At 37.5% G+C, this 21,132-nt stretch overlaps 1 protein-coding gene across 7 annotated transcripts in view; it reads right to left on the reverse strand.

The window, feature by feature from the left end:
• Nucleotides 1-21,132, reverse strand: part of MAST2 (microtubule associated serine/threonine kinase 2) — a 185,606-nt gene that overhangs the window by 120,950 nt on the left and 43,524 nt on the right. Inside the window, exon 1 of one of the 7 annotated variants that reach the window (XM_030278849.4) lies at nt 16,324-19,649. The exons of the other annotated variants lie outside the window; for them this stretch is intronic. Within the exon in view, the coding sequence (XP_030134709.4) occupies nt 16,324-16,362 (39 nt within the window). The 5' untranslated portion in view covers nt 16,363-19,649. Of the gene's footprint in view, nt 1-16,323; nt 19,650-21,132 lie in introns of those variants that run through there. 7 annotated transcript variants of the gene reach the window in all.

Raw genomic sequence — 21,132 nt, forward strand, 5'->3', positions numbered from 1 at the left:
TGTCCCCTGTTCTACATATGAATTAGGAATTTCTTTTACTTTCACTCCTGCATCTCTGAACAGGTTAGGCATTCTCAATATCCCAGATGATCAGGCAGAAAGCTGGCTAATGTTGGAGGTGTGTCAAAAATCTTACATACAGAACTAAAAAAAAAACCCAAACAACTAATGCAGAAGTTCAAAAGTGTGTTGCTATTTCATTACTGCAAAATGTTAGAAATTTGAGATTTGAGTTTTGCATTTAGATTTGAGTTTTCCTAACTTAATTCCAGGATACACTGCAACAGCAGATACTGCACAGAACCAAATGTGGATTTCCTGTAAATCCTGGCAGTGTGAGGAATTTATCAGGCAAGTGGCCAACACAAGGCCAGATTCAGGATATACACAACTATCTCCTCACACACCCACATACAGCCAAACTAGAACTAATTTGAAAAAGGACAGAGGACAAACTGTGAAGACAATAGACAGCTGTAATTGGGGAATAAAAGGCAAACAGGGTGTTAGGCAGCATTAGGAACGGGATGGAACATTATATGGAAATTATCATAATGGCATTAGCTCAATCAGAACCACATCAGCAGCTGTGATGCCATGTCTGGTTCTGGGCACATCATTCACAAAGAAAAATCCCAGACTCCTGGCCAAGACAGCTTGCTACTATTCTTGAAATTCATTTTCCTGTGGAATACATACTTGAGCCTAAAACTAGAAAAAACCCTCCAACGACCACCAAACAGGTTTTCATCAGAAAGAAGATAACTTGTCTTTCTAGCCAAAGGAGAAGTATCTTCAAACACCTGCAGTGTGACAGCACTGCCTTCCACAGCTCAGCAAGGAGTGCCTCCAGTTCATCTAAAATGAATATTCAAATGCTGGCAGCCAGCATTCCAGCAAAAGAAGTCTTTGGCTGCAGTGAGGACAGTCTCATGGATTAATTGAGGGAAGAATTTCCACAGAAGGAAAGCTACTCAGGACAAAGGACAATGCTGGCACAAGAAATGATGCATGCAAATAGGTGTGTTTCCATTTCCATACAAATGGAACTAAAAGTTTCTGATTTTCAAAAGACTATGCTTGTAAAACAGCAGCAGTGAAGTACTTCAATTCTTTGTGGTTCTAAAGAGATACAACTGGACAGTATATATATATTATTTCATACATACACACAATTTCTATGAATACACAGACACAAAGAAATTGTATTTTCCTGGAATAAATGGAAAGCTCACACATTTTCTTTTGTATATATACAAACTTCAAAGACACTACAAGAGCAAATTTTGTTCTGATGCACCACAGATTACAGTCTTATTTCCAACATCTTCTTTTACAACTGATTTCTTTCTTTGGAAAACAAAAGGCTTGAAAGCCACAGGTTTCTGGAATGCATTTTCTACATGTGCAATTTATGGTGGCATTCAAAACCAGCCTACAATATATATAGCAGGCAAACTGTGAAAGCTTAGGGTGAGAGGAATTTTCCTAATCTGCTTAAGTACAGGATTCTTTTAGTAGCAACATGGCTGCTGCTCTATGCCTGTGTCTCCCTGTCCTAAGCCTGTTTGCTTTTTGTTTTCTGTTTAGTTTGATTCTCTGGGGGGGCTTAATTGTTTTTTGCTTTTTTGTCTTCATGGTAGGATTCCTTTATTATCTGATTTTACGGCTGCCATTGCCATTTTCTGTGGGAGCACTTTTTTGTTTGTTTTATGGCCCACCTTCAGTGAATCCTCTTTAGTACAATCAACCTTTTTGGCTTTTTACTCCGCTCCATTATTCTACTGCACTACAGTTTACTTCTGAGGGATTTGCTGCAAGACTCTCAGCCCAAATTTCCAGCAAATGAAGACTACAGAAGGATCCATCTGCTGCTGATACACAGAAGTCTCAGCTGAAATACTTCTTATGCCACAAATGTGTCATTTGGGATGGATGGAGCTAAATCACCACATGTTTTTACAGGAGGATGTACTCCAGGAGAAGGAATACAACTCCTGAAGACACTGTGGATCAGGACTTTTTCCAGGAGAAGGGAGAGCTACAAAGAATCCAAAGGCTTTGTCATTTGACTGTCATTCCACCAGCAACAATTATGAGCTGTTACTTCAGGTTTTTTGCATCTCTAATCACTGAGGTTTTCACCACGGAAAAAGGAATTAGCACACTTGTGTTAATCAGTGAAAATATTTACTTGAATTTTTGACTTATTGGTTATTAAATTTGATACTGTACATACTTAAGATATGGACTTTGGAAATACACCAGCTGATTAATCTCCACCATCAATGCTGCAACAGGAGGAGAGTGACGGGTCTGTCCTGAACAGCTTTTGGAGATGAAGATGCAATCTTTCTTAACTGAGAAAGGATTATTTCAAATCTAAATCTAATTGCTGGCAGTGTTCTTAATGCATCCACATCTTGTATTATGTACAAAAATTAAAATTATAATTCCATGTACTTTGGAGAAAGTTCTACTTTGTTCACCATCAGGGGACAAGAGGAGCTATCCTGCTTTTCTTGTAGCATTAGCTTGTTTTTATGTCTTGTGCATCAGAACGCAACCTCCCATGTCCAAAAATCAATTTCTTGTAAAATTATGTCTTTTCTCTGTTGAAAGTTCAAACTGTTTTTAGCAAGTGATTATATTTAATATTTTGCTGTTAGTGAAGTTTTAATCTCTTCCCTGCAACCCGGAGTTATTATTGCAACCACAGTGCGTATTGGCTGACCTTAAATATTGCAATTGAGTTTTTTCCCCATTGTTTCAAGACTGTCCTTGAGGAACAGCATAAAAGGTTTTATTTTCAGTTAATTTGCAAACTGTCTGCACACCTGGCTGCGGTCAGATGCTTGGAGGTGCCCAGGTAAGGACAAGACACAAAGACACAAAGCTGCCCCATCTCAGTCAGATGCAGTCCATTAAAAGCTTTACTCGCATTATCTTAATTAACTTTCTTAACACTTGCCTGCCCTGGTGAATTCATCTGAAGTTAAAAGCTGACTCGTCTTTCTTTTTGGACTCCAAATTTGGAATTATGTTATGTTTCAATTTGAAACTCCATGAAATTGACAGCTTTGTCTTTGAACGCTCGAGATCAAAATAGTAGAGATTAATTTTTACCTGTATCAAAAACCAGGAGACCTTATTGACATTCGTAATATTAGCATTTTCTTGTGTTGTTAGTACTAATGTTGTATTTTTCTCATTGAGCTAATAGTGCATATTGCCCCCTTATCATAGTTCTACTTTGTATGTTGTTGGCCCTGTGGCATTAGGTATTTTGTAGGGTAAGTGTTCTATTTCTTATTTGATATTCATATTTTTAAGATTTTCATTATCTGATCTCCATGTTAAGATTTTTTATTTCTGCAAGACGATTCATACAGCTCTTACATGAGTTCTTTAAGGAATTATGATTCACTTGCTGATATCTCTTACACTATTTAACATGTGTCAAAATAAATAGTAGAAAAATCCTTTTTAATGCAAAAGAATATCTACACGGATATTGCACAAATCTTTATCAACTGAAATACTATTTGAAGATTTCCATTCCAAAGCAATTACCACTCCTGCAGAAGAAAGCAGCTGATGAAACAGGGGGCAGAAAAGATCAGTACTTAATCCATTATCACATCCCAGTAATGCTAATCTAGGTGTAAGATTAATTTGGACTTCAAACATATTAAAGCAGCAAAATAAGATTTGCTTCCAGGAATGTTCAAAAGACAGTATGTCCATATGATCGGATTTGACATTTACTGCAACCTTTCATCCATAATATGAATTTGAAACCAACTCAGATGTTTTGTAAAAGATAATACAAATAGATGATGTATGGAATCACTCACAGGACCCAAACATGGATTTTAATATGGGAAACAAAACTTAATGAGATAGTCTTCTCTGGCAGTGCAATTAAAACACAAGAAGCATATTTCCAGAGCAATCCCTTCAGCATTTCTCTCATGGAAACGAATTCAATTATCTGATGTAGCATTTTGTTGGTTTCTACCTATGAGATTTCTATTCTTTTTAATTCTGTGCTTTTCCCTAAGAACTTGACAGTTACTTGATAAATCAATTTTAAAAACATTTGGTTTAGCCTGCCTGACCTTAGAAGTTGGTGTATTATTTCTAAAGTAATTTTTTCCAAACATGAAAATTCAATAACCTACCAGTTTATTTCACAGCAGCAATGGTGAATAACCTCTAAGCATTTTACTACTGTTAAATCTAAAGTTTCTACTTTTTCATTTTTGTTTCTGTGGCTTTGATTCCTCTTTAATTTACAAAGGCAAACAATTCTTAGCAGGTTGACAGGTATCTATTTTTACTTAGGATTTCAACCACTCAGTTTACCTGCCACTGACTCAAGAACTCATTTCAGTGTAACAAGAATTAACATTGTGCATAAATATTCACATGGGAAGATTTGCTGAGGGTGCCCTCAATCCAACATCACCAACAAAGCTGTAAAAGTGTCAGTCCCAGCTGAGGAAACCCCTAGTCACTGGTCTCCACCTGGACATCAAGCATTGACCACAACTCTGAGTGCAACATCTATTTCAATTTTCATTTTTCTCAGGTTACCTCATTTTAATTAAGAAACATTTCCTCTTAATTTTATTTAAAATTTTAACCTTTAAAAACTAATATCATGCTCAATTCTATGAATGTTTATCTCTACATTATTGCTCTCCCTCTTACTGCATTTTATGATCTTTACAGCTACTTTGATTCCTTTGGCTACATTTTTAAGTGTAAATTTTCAAAATGGCCTTAGTTTGAAAAAGTCTTTACTCCACTCAAGGAATTAAGTACAGTTTTTTTACTATGACTTCAAATATATTTACAAATTTTTTGTCTTCATAATTAGTTTTTGTTTTCTGTCTCATTATGGTTTTCTTACTGCTATGAAGCAGTTTAGAGCTACAAAATAACCAATGGAAGTTTCAGAGGGGGGAAAAAAAAAGAGGGCTGATTATTGAACACTAAAGTGCATGTTATTACAAGCACATATAAAATAGATACCTTGTCCAAATATATCTCTTTGAATGCTTGAAAGACTGAGAGCAGAAACAAGATTTTAAGAGAGGCATGTTAAGTAAAAGCCTATAATATTGTTCAAGCTGTTCCAAAATACAGTGCTTAAAACCAATTTCTAGCCATAACAACTATCAATCATGATCTGTTACACTAATAATAGGATTGCATTCTATTTTTGCTTTTTTAAAATTGGCACACATCCAAGATGAAAAGTGGCAGAGGTTTTTCTCCCCTGCCTTCGTGTAGCATAATATACTCCCTATACCTGCTCATTACCCAAATATTAAAGAGGAATTCCCTTTCTTTTGTGTTCTATCAGAACTAATTCAGCATCCCAAACTGAGTGCTTGCAGCTTTCACATATATTTGGTTCACTCATCCTTCCCCCTCCCAACCTGTTCCACACAAGACCAATGTAAATTTATGCCTGGCACTGGTTCCTGAAAACAAACAGCATTTGTTCATTTCTTTTTTTATAAAGTTAACAAAAGCCAAATCAATTATTCCTGTAAGAACCTTCAGCAAAGACCCAAAAACCCAGCCCAGGTACAAAGGTGGCCTCTTTTTATTTCTACAGCTAAGTATCTTGCTGGTTTGATTTTTTTGGGTTTTATTTTGATTCTTTTCCAAGAGAGCAGGGGGCTCTTGACATACCAACAGGAATCATTTTAATGCTTTCTGAAATCTGCCTTCTAGGAGTCTAGAAGCACTAATTCCCCACCAAGAGTATTTGGGGAGAAACCAAGGTTGCCAGCTGGGGAAAAAAAAAATGGAACCATTCCATTTAAAACATCCCTTCTGCTCCAAAGTGGTCAGGTTTCATTTGCACAGTGCACCCTGCTGACGTTAATTTAGAAGCCCTCTAATCAAGCTCACTTCCTGAAAGAAAAGCAGGGAATATTGAAATGATGGCTATTGAACTCCAAAGTTTTCAGAAAACAGAAGGAACTTAACTATAAAATCTCCTTTTGAGTCCCATTATAGAATATGTACAGTTCTGTCTGACTTCACCTGTGGAACAACTGGGATCTGGCATAAGGATCTGCACTGTGGCATAAGGATAAATGAGCAATAACGAGGGGAGGCAAAGCCCTCTTGTGACAATTTGCCTACAATAGAGAATTTCTTTTAAGTCCAACACCAAAAATGAACAGTTGCTTCTTGAAACACTCACTTTAACCTGATATCAGTCATGAGCACATAAAGAGACCCAAGACACCAATACAGGAGTGTTTTGTTTCAAATATCAGGGTCTATGTCAAGGGTATTTAAAGCCATCTTATCTCAGGATAAACTAGGTCACCTGAGGATTAAGGGGTAAATGAATGAAAGCCATACACCAATCTCTCAAACAGTAAGATAATACAGCTCTTTCTGGTTGAAAGGTGAATTTAGTAAAACCCTTTGGTAGCATATTGTCGGCCAAAAAACATAAACAGTAATCACTTCATCCAGTAATTCTCTTATTAAAGACCAAGAAAACTACTGCCTCCCAGAAAGAACTTACATGCCACAGTGACCAAGACTGACTGACCCTCTTTGAAGTCACTGCAACTTTCTCTCAAATACTGTTTTGCTTGATATCTTTTTAAACAGCGAAAAAATATCTTTATCTTGTGGTACACAAATGCCACACAAAAAGATGAAGTAATTTGTGTGAGCAATGCAAGGCAAGATCTACCCCAAACCCCTCTCATTCCACTGCCTTCAATTCTATGCAAGTTATGCAAGGGATTGCTTTCAAGAAATTGTTTTTTCAAGAAGTGTGAGTTAAGTACATGGAAAATTGTCAATTCCCAGCAACAGCACATAAGGACCTCTCACCCCCCATTTAGATATGTAACCGGATTTTTCACCTGGCTATAATCACCTCCCCACTGCTATCAAAAAGAAGAGATTCTGTTACAGCACCATTTTTAGGTAACAGGTTTCCCCAAGATTGCTGCAATCCATACAGCCAGGCAAGGCACAGGCTATTTCTCTTGATTCATGGTAAATCAATATTATGTTTCCAGCTACACACAACTAAATTACACCTATTGCATCTGCTGCTGAAAGCTGTATGTAAGGGCATGGTTTTTCTTTAGTATTTCATTTTTATCAGTCCCAATGGTACTACACTGGATTCTATGTTGTATTATGCCTTAACAAAAATGATTTTACTCCATCACTCCATCATCTGTCTAAAGTTAATCAAGCACAGCATTGCTTTCTGAAGGTCTCCAGTCGTCTCATGTCCCTGAGGGGCTTTCTTCATGGTAGCCACTTTGAAAGAAAAATATCAGCTTGGCACTGTCAAACTCTCAAAATTTACAAGCAGGTAGTCACCACACAGCAAAACTATCCTAGATTATAAAATTGTTTTTAAAAACTTCAGTGTTTGCCCATTTCAGTACAAGAAGTTTTGGGAGCTATTTCATAAATAAAGGTTTTGAGACAAAGTGCAACAGAACTGCCAGGTTTATATTTGGTCCACAGAGTTTTAAGGTAGGCCCTACCAAAACAGTCAACAAGCTCAGAACAAGAAGCTGCCTGACATTCACATTTGAAAGAGGAAAAGATAAAAGCTAGATAAACAAATAGTAAATGACTGGGGACCATTAGAGAGAATAAACTGTCAGCCCACAGCCTTTAGAATCTGAAATCAATCTCAAATGTGAAATCACTCATGTCCCTGTTTAAGTCACTTCCAATTCTTTTCTTGCCTGTAGCTCACCACAATCTGTTCCTCTTTCAGCCTTTAAATTTATTCCCATTGTTTAGGTTTTTTAAGACTCTAATTGCCTCCCAACAGGCACCTCACAATTAGCACCCCCCAAGGGGATCTCTCTACCAGTCAGTACACATTCTTCCACCTTAGCCAGATTGCTAAGAATATGGCAAACAATATTTTTAACGTTTTTAAAAGGAGATCACTACATACACCTAAGGGGAAAAAAATAGTGTAATACTGGAAGCACTTAGAAACACTCTCAGGGCCACAGATTTGCTGGGAAGTGGTGGCCATGGGTCTGGCTTGCTCCATTTCAGACCACTGGAGTCATCCCCAGCAGGAACAAGCCACAGCTCATGGACCAGTGGAGCAGAAAGAGCCTTTTTCACAAAATACACCAACCTACCCCTGTGGCATCTGATATAATTTCTTTTTTTTTTTGGCTGGCAGTAAAAGTGACATTTATTAGCCTATGCTGATGCAAAACAAGTGATAAATGTCAGAGGCAATTAATATTTTCATCTTTTGAGGAAAGTAATTTAAAAGTAATTATATCAGGTTACAGTTGTTTAAGCTGTACCATACAATAGGTAATATTTATATTCATCCCCATTTCAAACATGATTTTATCACACTAATATCCAAGAGCATTTTGAAAGGAGAAACCTTTGGCTACGAAAGCATCTGTTGTGCTTCAACAATTTTATTTAAAGGGAGCATTGCTATTAGCAAAATGAGTCATTTGTAGACTTGACCAGGTAAAAACAAAGTTGAATCACTTTTCATCCAGAGAATGTATTCATAGAAGATGTGCTGATAGCTGCAAAGATCTATATTCATATATATATACGTCATCTCTAAAAAGAAACAATACAAAACCACAAACACAATTATCTATTTAAGAAATTCATTCTAAAGACAGCAATGACATCTATCAGGAAGCATTCTGCAAAGAAAGTGGAAGAATTAAACCTTTAATTCACAATATTATGACATGTTTGCAGTACAGCACTTCACCCAAAGCCCAACAGCAGACAACATGTCGGGATGCATGGAAAAATGGGCCTTATTACCTCCAGACATATCAATAAAATTGATATTGGAGAACAGTTATGGACAGTAAGGCTGAATGTTAGAATAAAGACTATCAAAATCTGAAACAACTTAATACTTTTTACTGGATCTCATTCTTGATCCTTGAAACAAGAAAATAGAAACTTCAAGGTTTAATCATACAGAAGCATTTATGCAAAATGTCATGTATATATATTTCTACTATAGTGTACAATAATTTAATTCAAGCTGAAATTAACTTTCTAATATGGAATAGACATTCACACTCTAAATCACAAAACTACAAAGTGTGATTCATAGCAAATCTTTAAATAGAGATGATGATTTCAAAGCTCATAAGCAAAGTTTAAGGAACTCTGCTGCATTATTTACAGTACAAACCAAATGTTTTCACAAGGTACGAGTAAAGTGAAAATTCATATTTCTAAAGCATACCTGCTTACATTAAACCTAGTCTCACAAATCATTTTCATACCACTTGAATTTACTGTAGTTGTAGGTGGCTTTTATTTTGTTTAGTAATTCCTTTGAATGTCACGCATAGCCAGGCCAGAAGTCACAAACCAAGAAAAACCTTTAACAACTAGAAATAGGAACCTTCAGTGAGCAAAACTTAATAAATATTAAGTCCACCTCCACCAAATCCAATCTCATGTCTTCAATTACTGAAAGACTATGTAAACCTTAAACATTTTGTGAAAGAGAGAAAGAAAGAGAGAGAGAGAGAGAGAGAGAGAGAGAAAGACAGAGAGCTAAACTATAGTCACATTTTGCAAAATTCAGAATATATCCACACAATTGAAAACAAATTACAGGGAATACCTGACCTACCTTGGATGCTAAGAGATAAACAGCTGCATTTGCACACTGCTCTGGTGGGCAAAAAGACTGCTGTTCACACAGCTGCTGAATAAAGTAATCCAGCTTCTTGCCTCTCACTGTTGTGCTAAGAATGCACATCAAAAAGGCAATTTAATTCTTTAAAAAAATCTTAAATTTTTTATCAGCTCCTTCAGAGAATAACACTAAAACACTTTGGAGTCCACAAATTGCTTCACATTTTAAATAGCAGCACCTAGAAATTTAAGAATCACCAACCCTGAAAAGCCTATCCTGTCTTAAGCTCAGAAATTATAAAATACCATACTTTCTACAGGTCAGATAAATACTAATGGCTTGGGTAAAGCAATTTAATACAAAATTAAAGAGGACCAACTGATAAATCACATGGGAAATACTGCCACATATTAACAACTGACTTTAAATATCTCTTGACATTTTAGAGATCCTTTCCTAGATGTGCTAGAGATCCTTTCCTGCTACTCCTAAAATATTTTCTGTAATTTATGTGACTACTATCCACAATTTACAAATATTTAGAATGCAAAGATAATTCATATTTATTCGCTGGAAACACAAGAGGACTGCCTACTCCCAATCAATAGCGATAGTTTTTCAAAATTAGACTTTTTCACCTGGCATGTCTTAATTAGGTTTCCTTTAACAACAATAACAACAACCAAAAAACCCTAAACCATCTTTCAATGTATTTGAGAAACTGAAGAAGCAACCATAACTAGCAGAACTGACAGCAGGAAAATAAAAAAGTGCTCCAACCAATTTCAACTTCCAGGCTGATGACATCAGCCTAGAAGCAAAATACACACTGCCTCACTGCAGGACATTTCTTCTCATTAAAGAGGTAAGTGGGTCTGTGTAAGCAGTGAAGACTATTAAAGATAAGCAGATTAAACACCAGTCCTGCAGCATGGCAGCATTGTGTTATGTTGCTAGGCTGGAGAACTGGTTTCCCTTTAAGATTTGGATTTCCAGCATTAAGCAAGTACAAAATGCAGCGATGTGAACACCAGTGAAACACGCCAAGTGGCTGATGGTGAGGAGGAGAAACACTCCCACTCCCTACACAGCAACCCCTGCCACCAGCAGCAAACACCATTCATGGCAACCAGCAAGTCCAGCCAATGAAATATATCTTTGGGAAGAATTCCTCTATCCAGCATTTCCTTAGGCTCAGGTTCACACACATAGATCCATTCTTTCATGGAGTCACCTGCTAACAAAACCTTTCTTCCTGAAGTAGTAGAATATTAATGACTGGTATTTTTATCTTTTCTCAGCCTGAAAATAAATAGTTTAGTGCAGCTGTACAAGCATTCACAAAGTCCTTACTGACAAACTGAAAGCACTTATTTAAGCATTAACTACAGCAAATTATCAAACCAATTTAACAATACCCTGAAGACAGCAGCTAAATGCCATCTTTTCTGCCTGAGCAAACCATTTAACCTTTTCTCCTTGTCCATGTTTCAAGGACTTTTTATTCTCTCAAGGTTTCACATTTTTCCCTTGGTACATTTTCTAGTGTCCTCAAAGTGAATGCCAGAAGCTCATGCCCCACCAGATTGGATTCCGTTCCCTCCTCCATTCCCAAGTGGACCACAAGCACCAAACGTGAAAAATCAAACCAGTGGGAAAGCTCAGGTGCCCAGAAGACATCCACCAAAAACCCACAAAGCTTCATACCTGTCTGAGCATGAACCCTCAGTCCTACAATGAGATGTACCACAGAGATTTCACAACAATCCATTTTCCCACGTTGTGACATACAGCATCCCAGCACCAGATTACAACACACCAATAAAATAAAACTTCACCCATTTTTTTCCACTGACTTTAGTCAAAACAAGTTGCTTATGGCTGATGTAGTTAATGAATTCTAGCAACCATTCATCTGTAGTCAGAGTTCCCCAATCCTTCTCCTCAGCAGAAGACAGAGCCCATTGCCCACACAGCCTGGACACCCACAGCCAAGCTCTGTACAACAGCAAGATCATTTCCCTTCTCCACACAGGTAACACCAATGCAGATTCCACTCCTCCTGTCAGCTGCCAATTTCCACAGAAGTTAAAGAACTTAGATTGTCCTTTTAATTAATTTTAGGTGGTGGAAATTTACTGCAGGAACAGGAACCAAGCCTGAACACAAATCTTGCCTCTTCTGGGCGCCAACCTGAAAAAACTAATGTTTTAAAAACATTAGTTAGACATTAACTAATGTTTTTAAAAAGAAAACTGGTATGCACTTTCTGGTATTCTAAGATGAGTTTCAAATTTCGGTATCTGAATAAATCATTTTTATTTATCTTCTCATGTTATCACCCCTTCCTCAGATGTCAGTGTAAGTGGTGACTGCCTACATCATCACTGTTGGAAGCTCTTCAGCAGATATCTGACCTGTGAGTTCAGTTATGTTCCTGGTAAATCTGTGAGCAGTATGAAATAAGTCTTGTTAATGTATTTCCCATGGCAGGCTCCCCTGCAGCACATAGTTCTAAAAACTCAAATCCAAGACACTGGTAACATCTGAAGATCTTTACATATGTACGCATGCATGCATCCATCTTCATGCTAAAATTACAAAGGTAATCTTCAGTTTAAAATATAGATACTAATTAGTTAATGTATATTTCAGAAGTTTTTGTAAAGCAGAACAGAAAAATCAAATTTTGAGTCCCATTTAGTGTCCCATTGTGAACAACTTATAGGTAATTTGTACTTTAACTTTTTATAAAAATACTGTAAAAAGTAACATTCTTGCTAGCTTCATTTTTATCAGATTTTGTAATAAGCTTTGTAGCCAGCAAAAAATGTCTTTAATGATTTCAAAAGACATTCTTTAGGAGACAAAATTGAAGAGCTTGTCAAGTTTCAGGGTCTCTAAATTATGGCCAAACGTGTGCCAGAGAAGACTTAAACCTTACAGTGCAGTCAGCCTTCTCTTATTAAATATACTGAAGCTTAGAGATTCCACTGATTTTCTGATTCCCTTTCCCTATAAAACAAAACAAAAAAGTGCTCAGCCCTTAGAGTAAAATAAATCAGCTCAAGAACAAGTCCACCAAATACCCTGAGATTATACTCTCCATGCCCTATTTCCCCCCTACCCCCAGGAGGAAAATGTTAAGATTTATCTTTAAAATTAATGAATCATTCTTCTGGTAGGGTGGGAGGCATGGTTTTTAAAATATATATATTATATTTTAGCCAAACATCTGTGCAGTAGAAACACTAGCCAAGATAAGCACATTCAAGCCCTGTGATGCAGTTTATCTTTCAGATCACCACTGAAACCAGCACAAATGTTGTCCCACTAAGTAAATTACCTAGTTGAAGTTAGCCCAAATTTCAGCAGCAAATGAAAAGGAGATGTAAGGAAAGATGGATGCAGGGAACTGTGGTGATAATGTCCAGCCACATCTGAATACTGCTCACATAGCACAAATGCAGAATATAAGCTGCATGCAAGTGTCTGAAATTTGAAATATCATACTCTCCATTACTTTTTTTACTTGCATTCACTCATCAGGATTTGGGGGATAGAAACTCCAATTTCTTGCATGTGTGAACCGAGTAAAAGCACACGTGCACTCCTGCAATGCAAAAGAAACAAAACCCCACCATTTTCTAGTACGAATTGATGTTCAAAATACCAATTCATCTTCACAGGAACTCACTGGGTGCTACTGCTGTGATCTGCACTAAAATCAGCAACAACAAATGTACAGGGAACAAAAACAAACTTAGGTAGCCTCCTAAAATTTGTGGCTACATCACAATGCATTTTATGCAACACCAAATAACTTAGAAATCCAAATACACATGTACAGAGTACAGTGCAGCAGCAACAGCTCCACCATTTACAGCTCCACCACTTAGCACCTGTCCCTAGGCAGTAATTTATGTCAAAAGTCCAAGTTCATTACCTAAAATGAAAGCCTAGAAATTAAAGGAATATTCTATTATTAGAAGCGCTTTCTCAGCCTTTTCTCAATACTATTGCACAGCTACGTCACACTGTGAGCATGCTATGTGTGTGTGTATATTGTAAATATATAAATATATACAGTTACATGTACACAGAAAATCCAATTTGCCTCTCCTGGACTTTAAATTTCCACACATTTCACCACTGCAAATTTGTAGATCAAATTTGTGGCACCAAACAGGATGCAACAAAAGTAGAACTGAACAAATTAAGAAGGTGATACAGAAGGGCCACATATATTGACTTTGCATGTAGGAACATTCCTGCTCTTTTAGGCTATTTTCTCCCTCTAGTCCACAGCTATTTACTGCAGGGATCAGGGCTGAGAGAGTTCCCCAAGAAGACAAAGTTATCACAGTGTTGGTACCACAAGCATTTTAGGTGATGGAGGTAAAAAGACGCACAAGGAAAACATATGTGTACATTCAGAAAGTGCTCTGTAGTGGCACATAAAGGAAATAAGATTTTCACAGTGCACATGATTAAGTACCAGAACAGGTGCCAAACAAGGCTGCAAAATCTCCATCCATAGATACATTCAAAACCAGCCTGGACAAGTCCTTCAGCAGCCTGATTTAACTTTGGAATTAGCATTGCTTTGAGTGGAGAGGTTGGATTAGAGAACCTAATTTGGGCTGTGATGTTCATTTTAAAAGCCATCAACATCCAGCTTGAACGAAGAAACTAATTTTTTTAATCAGTGGCCTTTCAAACTAATATCACCCAGCTCTCCAAGGGAAGTAAATAAATACATTGCCTTGGCAATGTCCCAAAAGCTCTTTAATTTTTCCTGATTTCTGAAGTTGAAATTGATTGTAAAATGGTCTCTTTTCCAAGCCACAGTTTCTTCCAAAAATTCTACTCCAAAATACACGGGGGGGGGGGGGGGGGAGGGGAATCTAGCATTAACTTCCTTTTGGACATCTGCCTTACTTCCTGAGCCCTTTTAGCCTATTTTCTAAGTTCCTGAAGCATTTTTTTATTTACATATCACTTACACCTATATATATATATATATATATATATATATATATATATATATATATATATATGTATATGCATTTACACATACCTACCCAACTGTGGACAGACACAAAACCACATCTAGACATCAAAATGATGTCTATTCAAGACCACCAAAATGATGGAATTTCACCATGCTACAGAGTTAAACAAGGGAAATGCATTCTCATCCCCAGCAGTGTCTTCTGCTGACACTGGTGAACATTTGGGCTCCTCCAGCCTCCCTTTCTTTTCCAATATTCCCCTGAAGAATTACCATGAAAACCACTCCCCGGCATGTCAAACAGATAAAACAACCCCGAGAAATACTGGGTTCAGAAAAGCAATAAATGGCTTGGAAACAAATTTTATTATCTGTGGACAGAAACAATCTTCTTGGCTATGAAACTCTAACTAATTAGATACATTGAAAATAAATATCAATTTATTCAAAAATTCACCCCCAAATAATCTTACTTATTCCTATATACTCAGTTATACAGAAAGTAAATACAGCTAATTTTATGATGAGGAAATGCCCTATCCTAATACACTGTCATCATGGTATATGCAGCACACTATGTCAAGCTATTTCAGTAATATTAATAAGCAATAAATAAATAAATAAAAATATGAGATGTAGAACATATTCACATAAGGCAACAATTACTTTGTAATTGCCTTAAAGCATCAGCAAGGCATGAATAACAATATGTTAAAACAGTTCATTTATTTTCTTCAGAGGAAGTTAAACTACGGGACAGACATGGTTAATTTAATAGGCAATGTTCATGGTCTATAAACAATTACTTATGCTAGCAAGTATGTAATAGGCTATATACCATCCTATTACAATGAAAAGGGGAGGTGGAGGGGAAGAATACGTTGGTCTCAAGCACAAATCTATTCCCTGTCCATCTCACACAAGATTTTGGAGCTCACTCACTTCCAGCAGTTTTATTCCATAAGCATCAGTTCAGTTATCACACCCCACTGACACAGATTTCTGTTTGTCAGACCAGTGCTACCAAGTCCAACTTCCACAGCACCAGTACAAAATAAAACTTCACTAGTATGTTTGAATTCAAAACAAATTAGAGTATTTATTTTAACCATGGTAATTGTTGAAAGTAAAATCTAAATATTATTTGCATTGTTGAATTGCATTCTGGTTTTGGGTTACTGTGCATTTGAAGCAATGAAGAAGAATATGTCAAAAATAAATGAGAATATTCAATCTGCTCTGACATTTAATTTTTAATTAATGCTCAAGTAAAATGGCTACTCTAAGGCAAGTCTGACAAGTCATGTAACAGATTAGTGTATGTATCTGTAAAAGTGAAGTTCCAAAAACAAGGTAAGCCTCATATAGTTTATACTTCCCTTCTTACCACAGGAATAGTCACAAAACTATTGGATATAATCCAAGACATTAAAATATTATTTTATTACTGCATACAAAATCCTGCCTTTATTTTATAAAATATACACGAGATGAAAACAGGAAAACTCAAATTCTACTATCACTGTTATGTTCTCAGTCAACCTGATTTACACCAAACAAGTGTCAGCATTTTTATGAGACTGTCAACATTACAAGCAGAAGAATAAAAAAAGGCTGAAGTTATGCTTACCTGCAGCCCTCTCCTTCGCAGAATACTTGAATCATCCATATTTCCACTGCTGATCACTAAAGCTCACTTACTTCTCACTAGCCTTGCTCTCTAACTGCAAAGGAAGTCCATTATTTTCAAACTTTTCTCCCCCTCCCACTCGCCCTCCGTCCACTTGCTAAAAATAGGACATGGTCTTTCACTTGCCTGTCAGGAAGAACTGCAGCCACACTCTCTGACTATCTGTTTGTAATTTTGCCTGCCTCTTTGTGGCAGATTTAGCAGGTCATATTAGAAAAAAATCTGTTCGACTTTCCTAAATCTTTTCAAGGTTGGATGTCTCACTCCCCTCATACACACATCTGTCTACAAATATATAACAATAATAATCCACAACTCCACGTAAGCCCAAAGAGTGGAATTTAATTCAGATCCCATACACAGGTATTTTTGCTTTATTTCAATTGACTTGAGCTGTTATAAGGGATCAGAAAGCTAAAACATCTGCCTTCATTTACTGTGTGTAATAAGCTCACAAAATCCAGGTCACATTTCCCTTAAAAAACACACAGTCATGCTAACTAAAAAAGCAATACCGTGGGCACACAGAATGATACACTGGCACCTAAAATACAGAAAAATCTCGCTAGGAAAACCATGGAAATTTTATTTTTCCCAATTTTGAAAAATTCCTTTACTCCTCTGCAAGACAAAGCAACTGTCAGATTCTTCAGATAGTGTCACACATTCTTTTGTTTCTGCTATCTCTGAGGCATGCTGGGCTCCTCCATGCAGCAGGCACGGCACATTCTTCAGCTCATTGCTGAGATCTTGCAACTCTCATGCGCTGAAGGGTCTGGAACACATGTTGCAAGTTCTGAACATTTAAGAATTCATTCATCTATTCATCACTGACAGAGCTGTCTGAAGTAGCCCTTCCCTCATCGTCATCCATAGCAAAAAGGCAGAGGGGAAAAAAAAAGGAAAAAAGCAGACTTCAGCTGAGGCTTTTTCAGTCTGTCCTGCAGTTTCTGCTTTCCAGCTACCTTCACACAGACAGCTCCAGCAAGGTCAGAAAGGGCTTTGCCCCTTTAGGTCCATTATGCCAATGCCATTTTAAAACATGAGCATACAGCATGTGTTGAAAAATAGAACAACAAAGCTTCCAGCTATACCGAACACCATTTCAGTAAAGCCAAAAATCTAGGTATGCTCATCCCAGTATCATTTACGTTACGGAGCATGTCAAGAAGCCTTTGTCCTACACATGCCCTTTTCTAGATTAAAAAGGAAAAAAGAAAGTATTGCAAATATAATGAACAACCTATTGCCGCAATGACCTTCAATTTTTTTAGCAGAAAGCTAAAGCAACAGATTTCACCTCCCGGTAAAAGCTTAGGAAGAGAGTCTATTTATAACTTCTGAACATAATCAGTGCATTTAAAAAGAACCTAACTTCAGACTCGGAAGGATTTCATGAGATACAGGAATCAAACTTCGGCGAGAGCTGTGTTTATGAGGGGGTTTCAGGCAGGCATCCTCAGGTGTGCACACGGAGCAGCAGCGGAGCCCCGACAGCCAAAGGAGCCTCGGACCGGCACTCGGGCCCGGCGGGGCTGAACGGAGCACAGATTTACAGCAAATCTTTAGCTGATCTTCATGCTAAGTGACCGAGTCACATGAGCCGAACACATCATTGTAAAGTCAGCTGAAAGCAGAGACAACTCAATCCCATTCAGCAGGCTGTTTTCTGATCCTCTGCGGAGCGAGTGTGGTCTTTTATTGAGAGCAGCTAATAAATCCTGCGGCTGCCGTGCCTCCCTCCCTCCATCCATCCATCTGCCGCTTTCCACACGCGAACGCCGAGCGAGGGCTGCAGCGCCTTTGTGCCTCCGGAGAGGGCAGAGCTCATTTGCATGGAGCCTACTGTACCATATAAAAACCTGCGCTAGTGAAAACAACTCCATGAGCCTCTTCATTTTAAAGGAACAGCATCTTCTTTTGCGAATGTGGCTGGGGAACAGCGAGCCAGCCGCGAAACTCTGCGGGAGAACTTAGGGATGTGTCAGCGGGGCGGAGAGCAACATAAAAATACTGATAATGCTCTGTTTAAAAGCACACAGGAACGTAAAATGATCATAGGACTTTACTGTGATAATGTTCGTGATGGATTTCAATATAGTTTCTTGCATTCTGCCATCAAATAAGTTTCCTCAGAAAAAAATACAAAATGCTAATTTCAGTTATCAGACATTAGTACCATACACATTCTACTTTTACCTAAGAAAATCTCATAGAAACAAAACATTTTGGTATGCATGCTTACATACATTACATGCACTTTGAAATTTATTTGAGTCTACAACACATTTTAGAAATATTTATATTAGACCATGCACTAACCAAGATCATTGATCTTACCTCTTCTAAGGCCACCAGCATTAAACAACACATTCTGTGAGAGGAATCAAGGCATCTTAATAATCATGCAATACCATTCCCATTGTATTCTCCTCCTAAATCAACCACTAAATGAAAATGTTTCAGCCAGATAACAGTAGTACATAACCATAACTAATTTCCATAACATAACTGGAAGCGTTCTTATTGGCACACAATCCTTCCTGGATTATTTACCATAATATTCAGACATTGCCAATTCTCAATATGTCTTCACAAGTGACTTGTAATTGATTGAGCCTGGCATGAGTCTTGAAATACCATGAGAATCATCTGTTCTCTTCCAAATTTCAAGCTTTCTTAGGGAGGATGCTTTGAAATTGGCTGCCTGCCACACTTACCCAGTTTCTGGGGTAGAGAAGCCAACTGGGGCTGCTGGGGAAAAAAACAGGCATGGCTTTTCCTCCAGCTTCCCTGTCCCCTCCCCTCCTTCAGTGTTTGCTTAAATGTCAGATCAAAAACCACCACCAAAAACATCATAAATGGGGCGATCACCTTTTCTTCCCCTCTATTTAATGTTAAGACTGATCCACTCTGCTTTTTTTCCTTCAGTACAATCTACCACAGAAAATCACTGATGAAAGAGGATGGGAGAAAATACTTAGGATCAAACTGAAACAAGCAAAGCACAAATGAAATTTAAAAGCAACTCTCTGACATGGAAAATTTTTTACTAAATACTACCTTTAGAAACTTACATTTACCTGTCATTTCACCAAAAGATTACACCACCCTTAGACAGTGATTTTAACATCCTAAAAGGTCTGCAGGTAAGTCTCTAATTAGAGATGAGAAAGTATTTCTGTAAGACGTTACACTAAAGGATGTATTACTGAAAGATATTAAAGAAACCAAAGGACACAAAATGTAATTTTATCGATTACATAAACAGGTTATTCTAGAAAATAGTTCCCAAACAGTTTCCAGATGCAGGCAGCACCAAGAAAGAGTCTAACAAAAAACCTGTTGGGGGGGGGGGGGAGGTAGAATACCTACCTTAACACTCAACTTCACTAAAAAAAAAATAGGAAAGGGGATTAAAAGAGGGAATTCGAAGTTGGTTCACCAGCAACTTTAGTAAGCTCCTAACTCAGTTCTTCTTCCCTCCAGCAAATTTATAAATCTGAAGAAAATTTGCTTTGCTCTGCAGCAACAAGGAAAGAGAAAGGGTAGTGTAGCATTGGGATCTCCTGGACATAATCCAACCAATTAATTCCTGTTTAGGTGCAGCACTCTGAAAAAGCGCTGAGAAAGTTCTTCATTGAATTTTGATTTGAAGACATCAAGAAATGGAAAGAGCCATGAACTTCCAGTATCCTCCTGCAAGGATTAGCCTGGTTAACTAGGGAAGGGCAGTTTATCAGCTTGCCAATACTGGGGTGAATTAAATGAGGCTAAGAGCAATTTCAAAAAAAAACACAAGGAGCTACTGCTTTACACAGCAGTCACATTGGGTTATTTCTTGCTGTAAAAGGCTGGAGGGGAAAAGAATCACAATTATGGGCACAAGTGTTTGGACAAATGCATTGAAGAATCTGCCAAGAACTCTTAAAAGAGGGAAACAACACTGAAGTTGTCCCAGAGTCACAAACAGTTGCAAGTGTTCTGGGAAGAGTCTCTGCCTTAGACACCTGCTATCAGAGATAAGGCACTGGGCTCAGCCAGCGTTAGCGTTCTTGGCTTTATTTAGGTAGAAAGTCCAAAGGTAGTGTTTGTGGAAGACAACAGTGTCTTGCATCCTAAAAGGCATCCAAACTCCAAAAAGGAACAAGGTGTAACAGTGAATTTGTAACCTGAAAAGTAATTCTAAAAATAGTATGTAGCTATGACAGTTCAAGGAAGCTCTGAACAGACCAAGAGAACTTATACATCATAAATTAGTGGTATTCTCTCGAAATATAACATTGATGACATCACCATGGAAAATCATGTCTGTGGCCTGTATTTTGAAATGAATATTGATAAAATGAAAGATCCGAAATAAATGTTTCCAGGGTAGAAAAACATCAGCGTTTAAAGACTTGAAGAACTTAATCTCCTTTAATTATCCCAGGAAAGGCCACATGTATCACAAAACATCAAAGAATATTAAGAGGTCCTGGAATTTTACTTTTTACACACTAGACAGAAACCAACCCTACCTCTCAGAGGTCTCTAGGAAGGGGTCTGTGCTTGGATTCTGGTCAGCATTTTCTGTCTTTTGATAAGAAGAAATCTCTTCTCATTCATGCTGATTCAGACCCCATTCCACTGCCTGCTACCAAAATCTACCACTTCTCTGTCTTGTAGAAGAAAAAAATATGAGAGGTTAGAGCATTTCCAAGGTGAAAATGACAGGAATTTTCCATCTATTAACTTCAGTATCATCAA

This window comes from Taeniopygia guttata, chromosome 8 (genome assembly GCF_048771995.1).
Source record: "Taeniopygia guttata chromosome 8, bTaeGut7.mat, whole genome shotgun sequence".
NCBI classification, from domain to species: Eukaryota; Metazoa; Chordata; class Aves; order Passeriformes; family Estrildidae; genus Taeniopygia; species Taeniopygia guttata.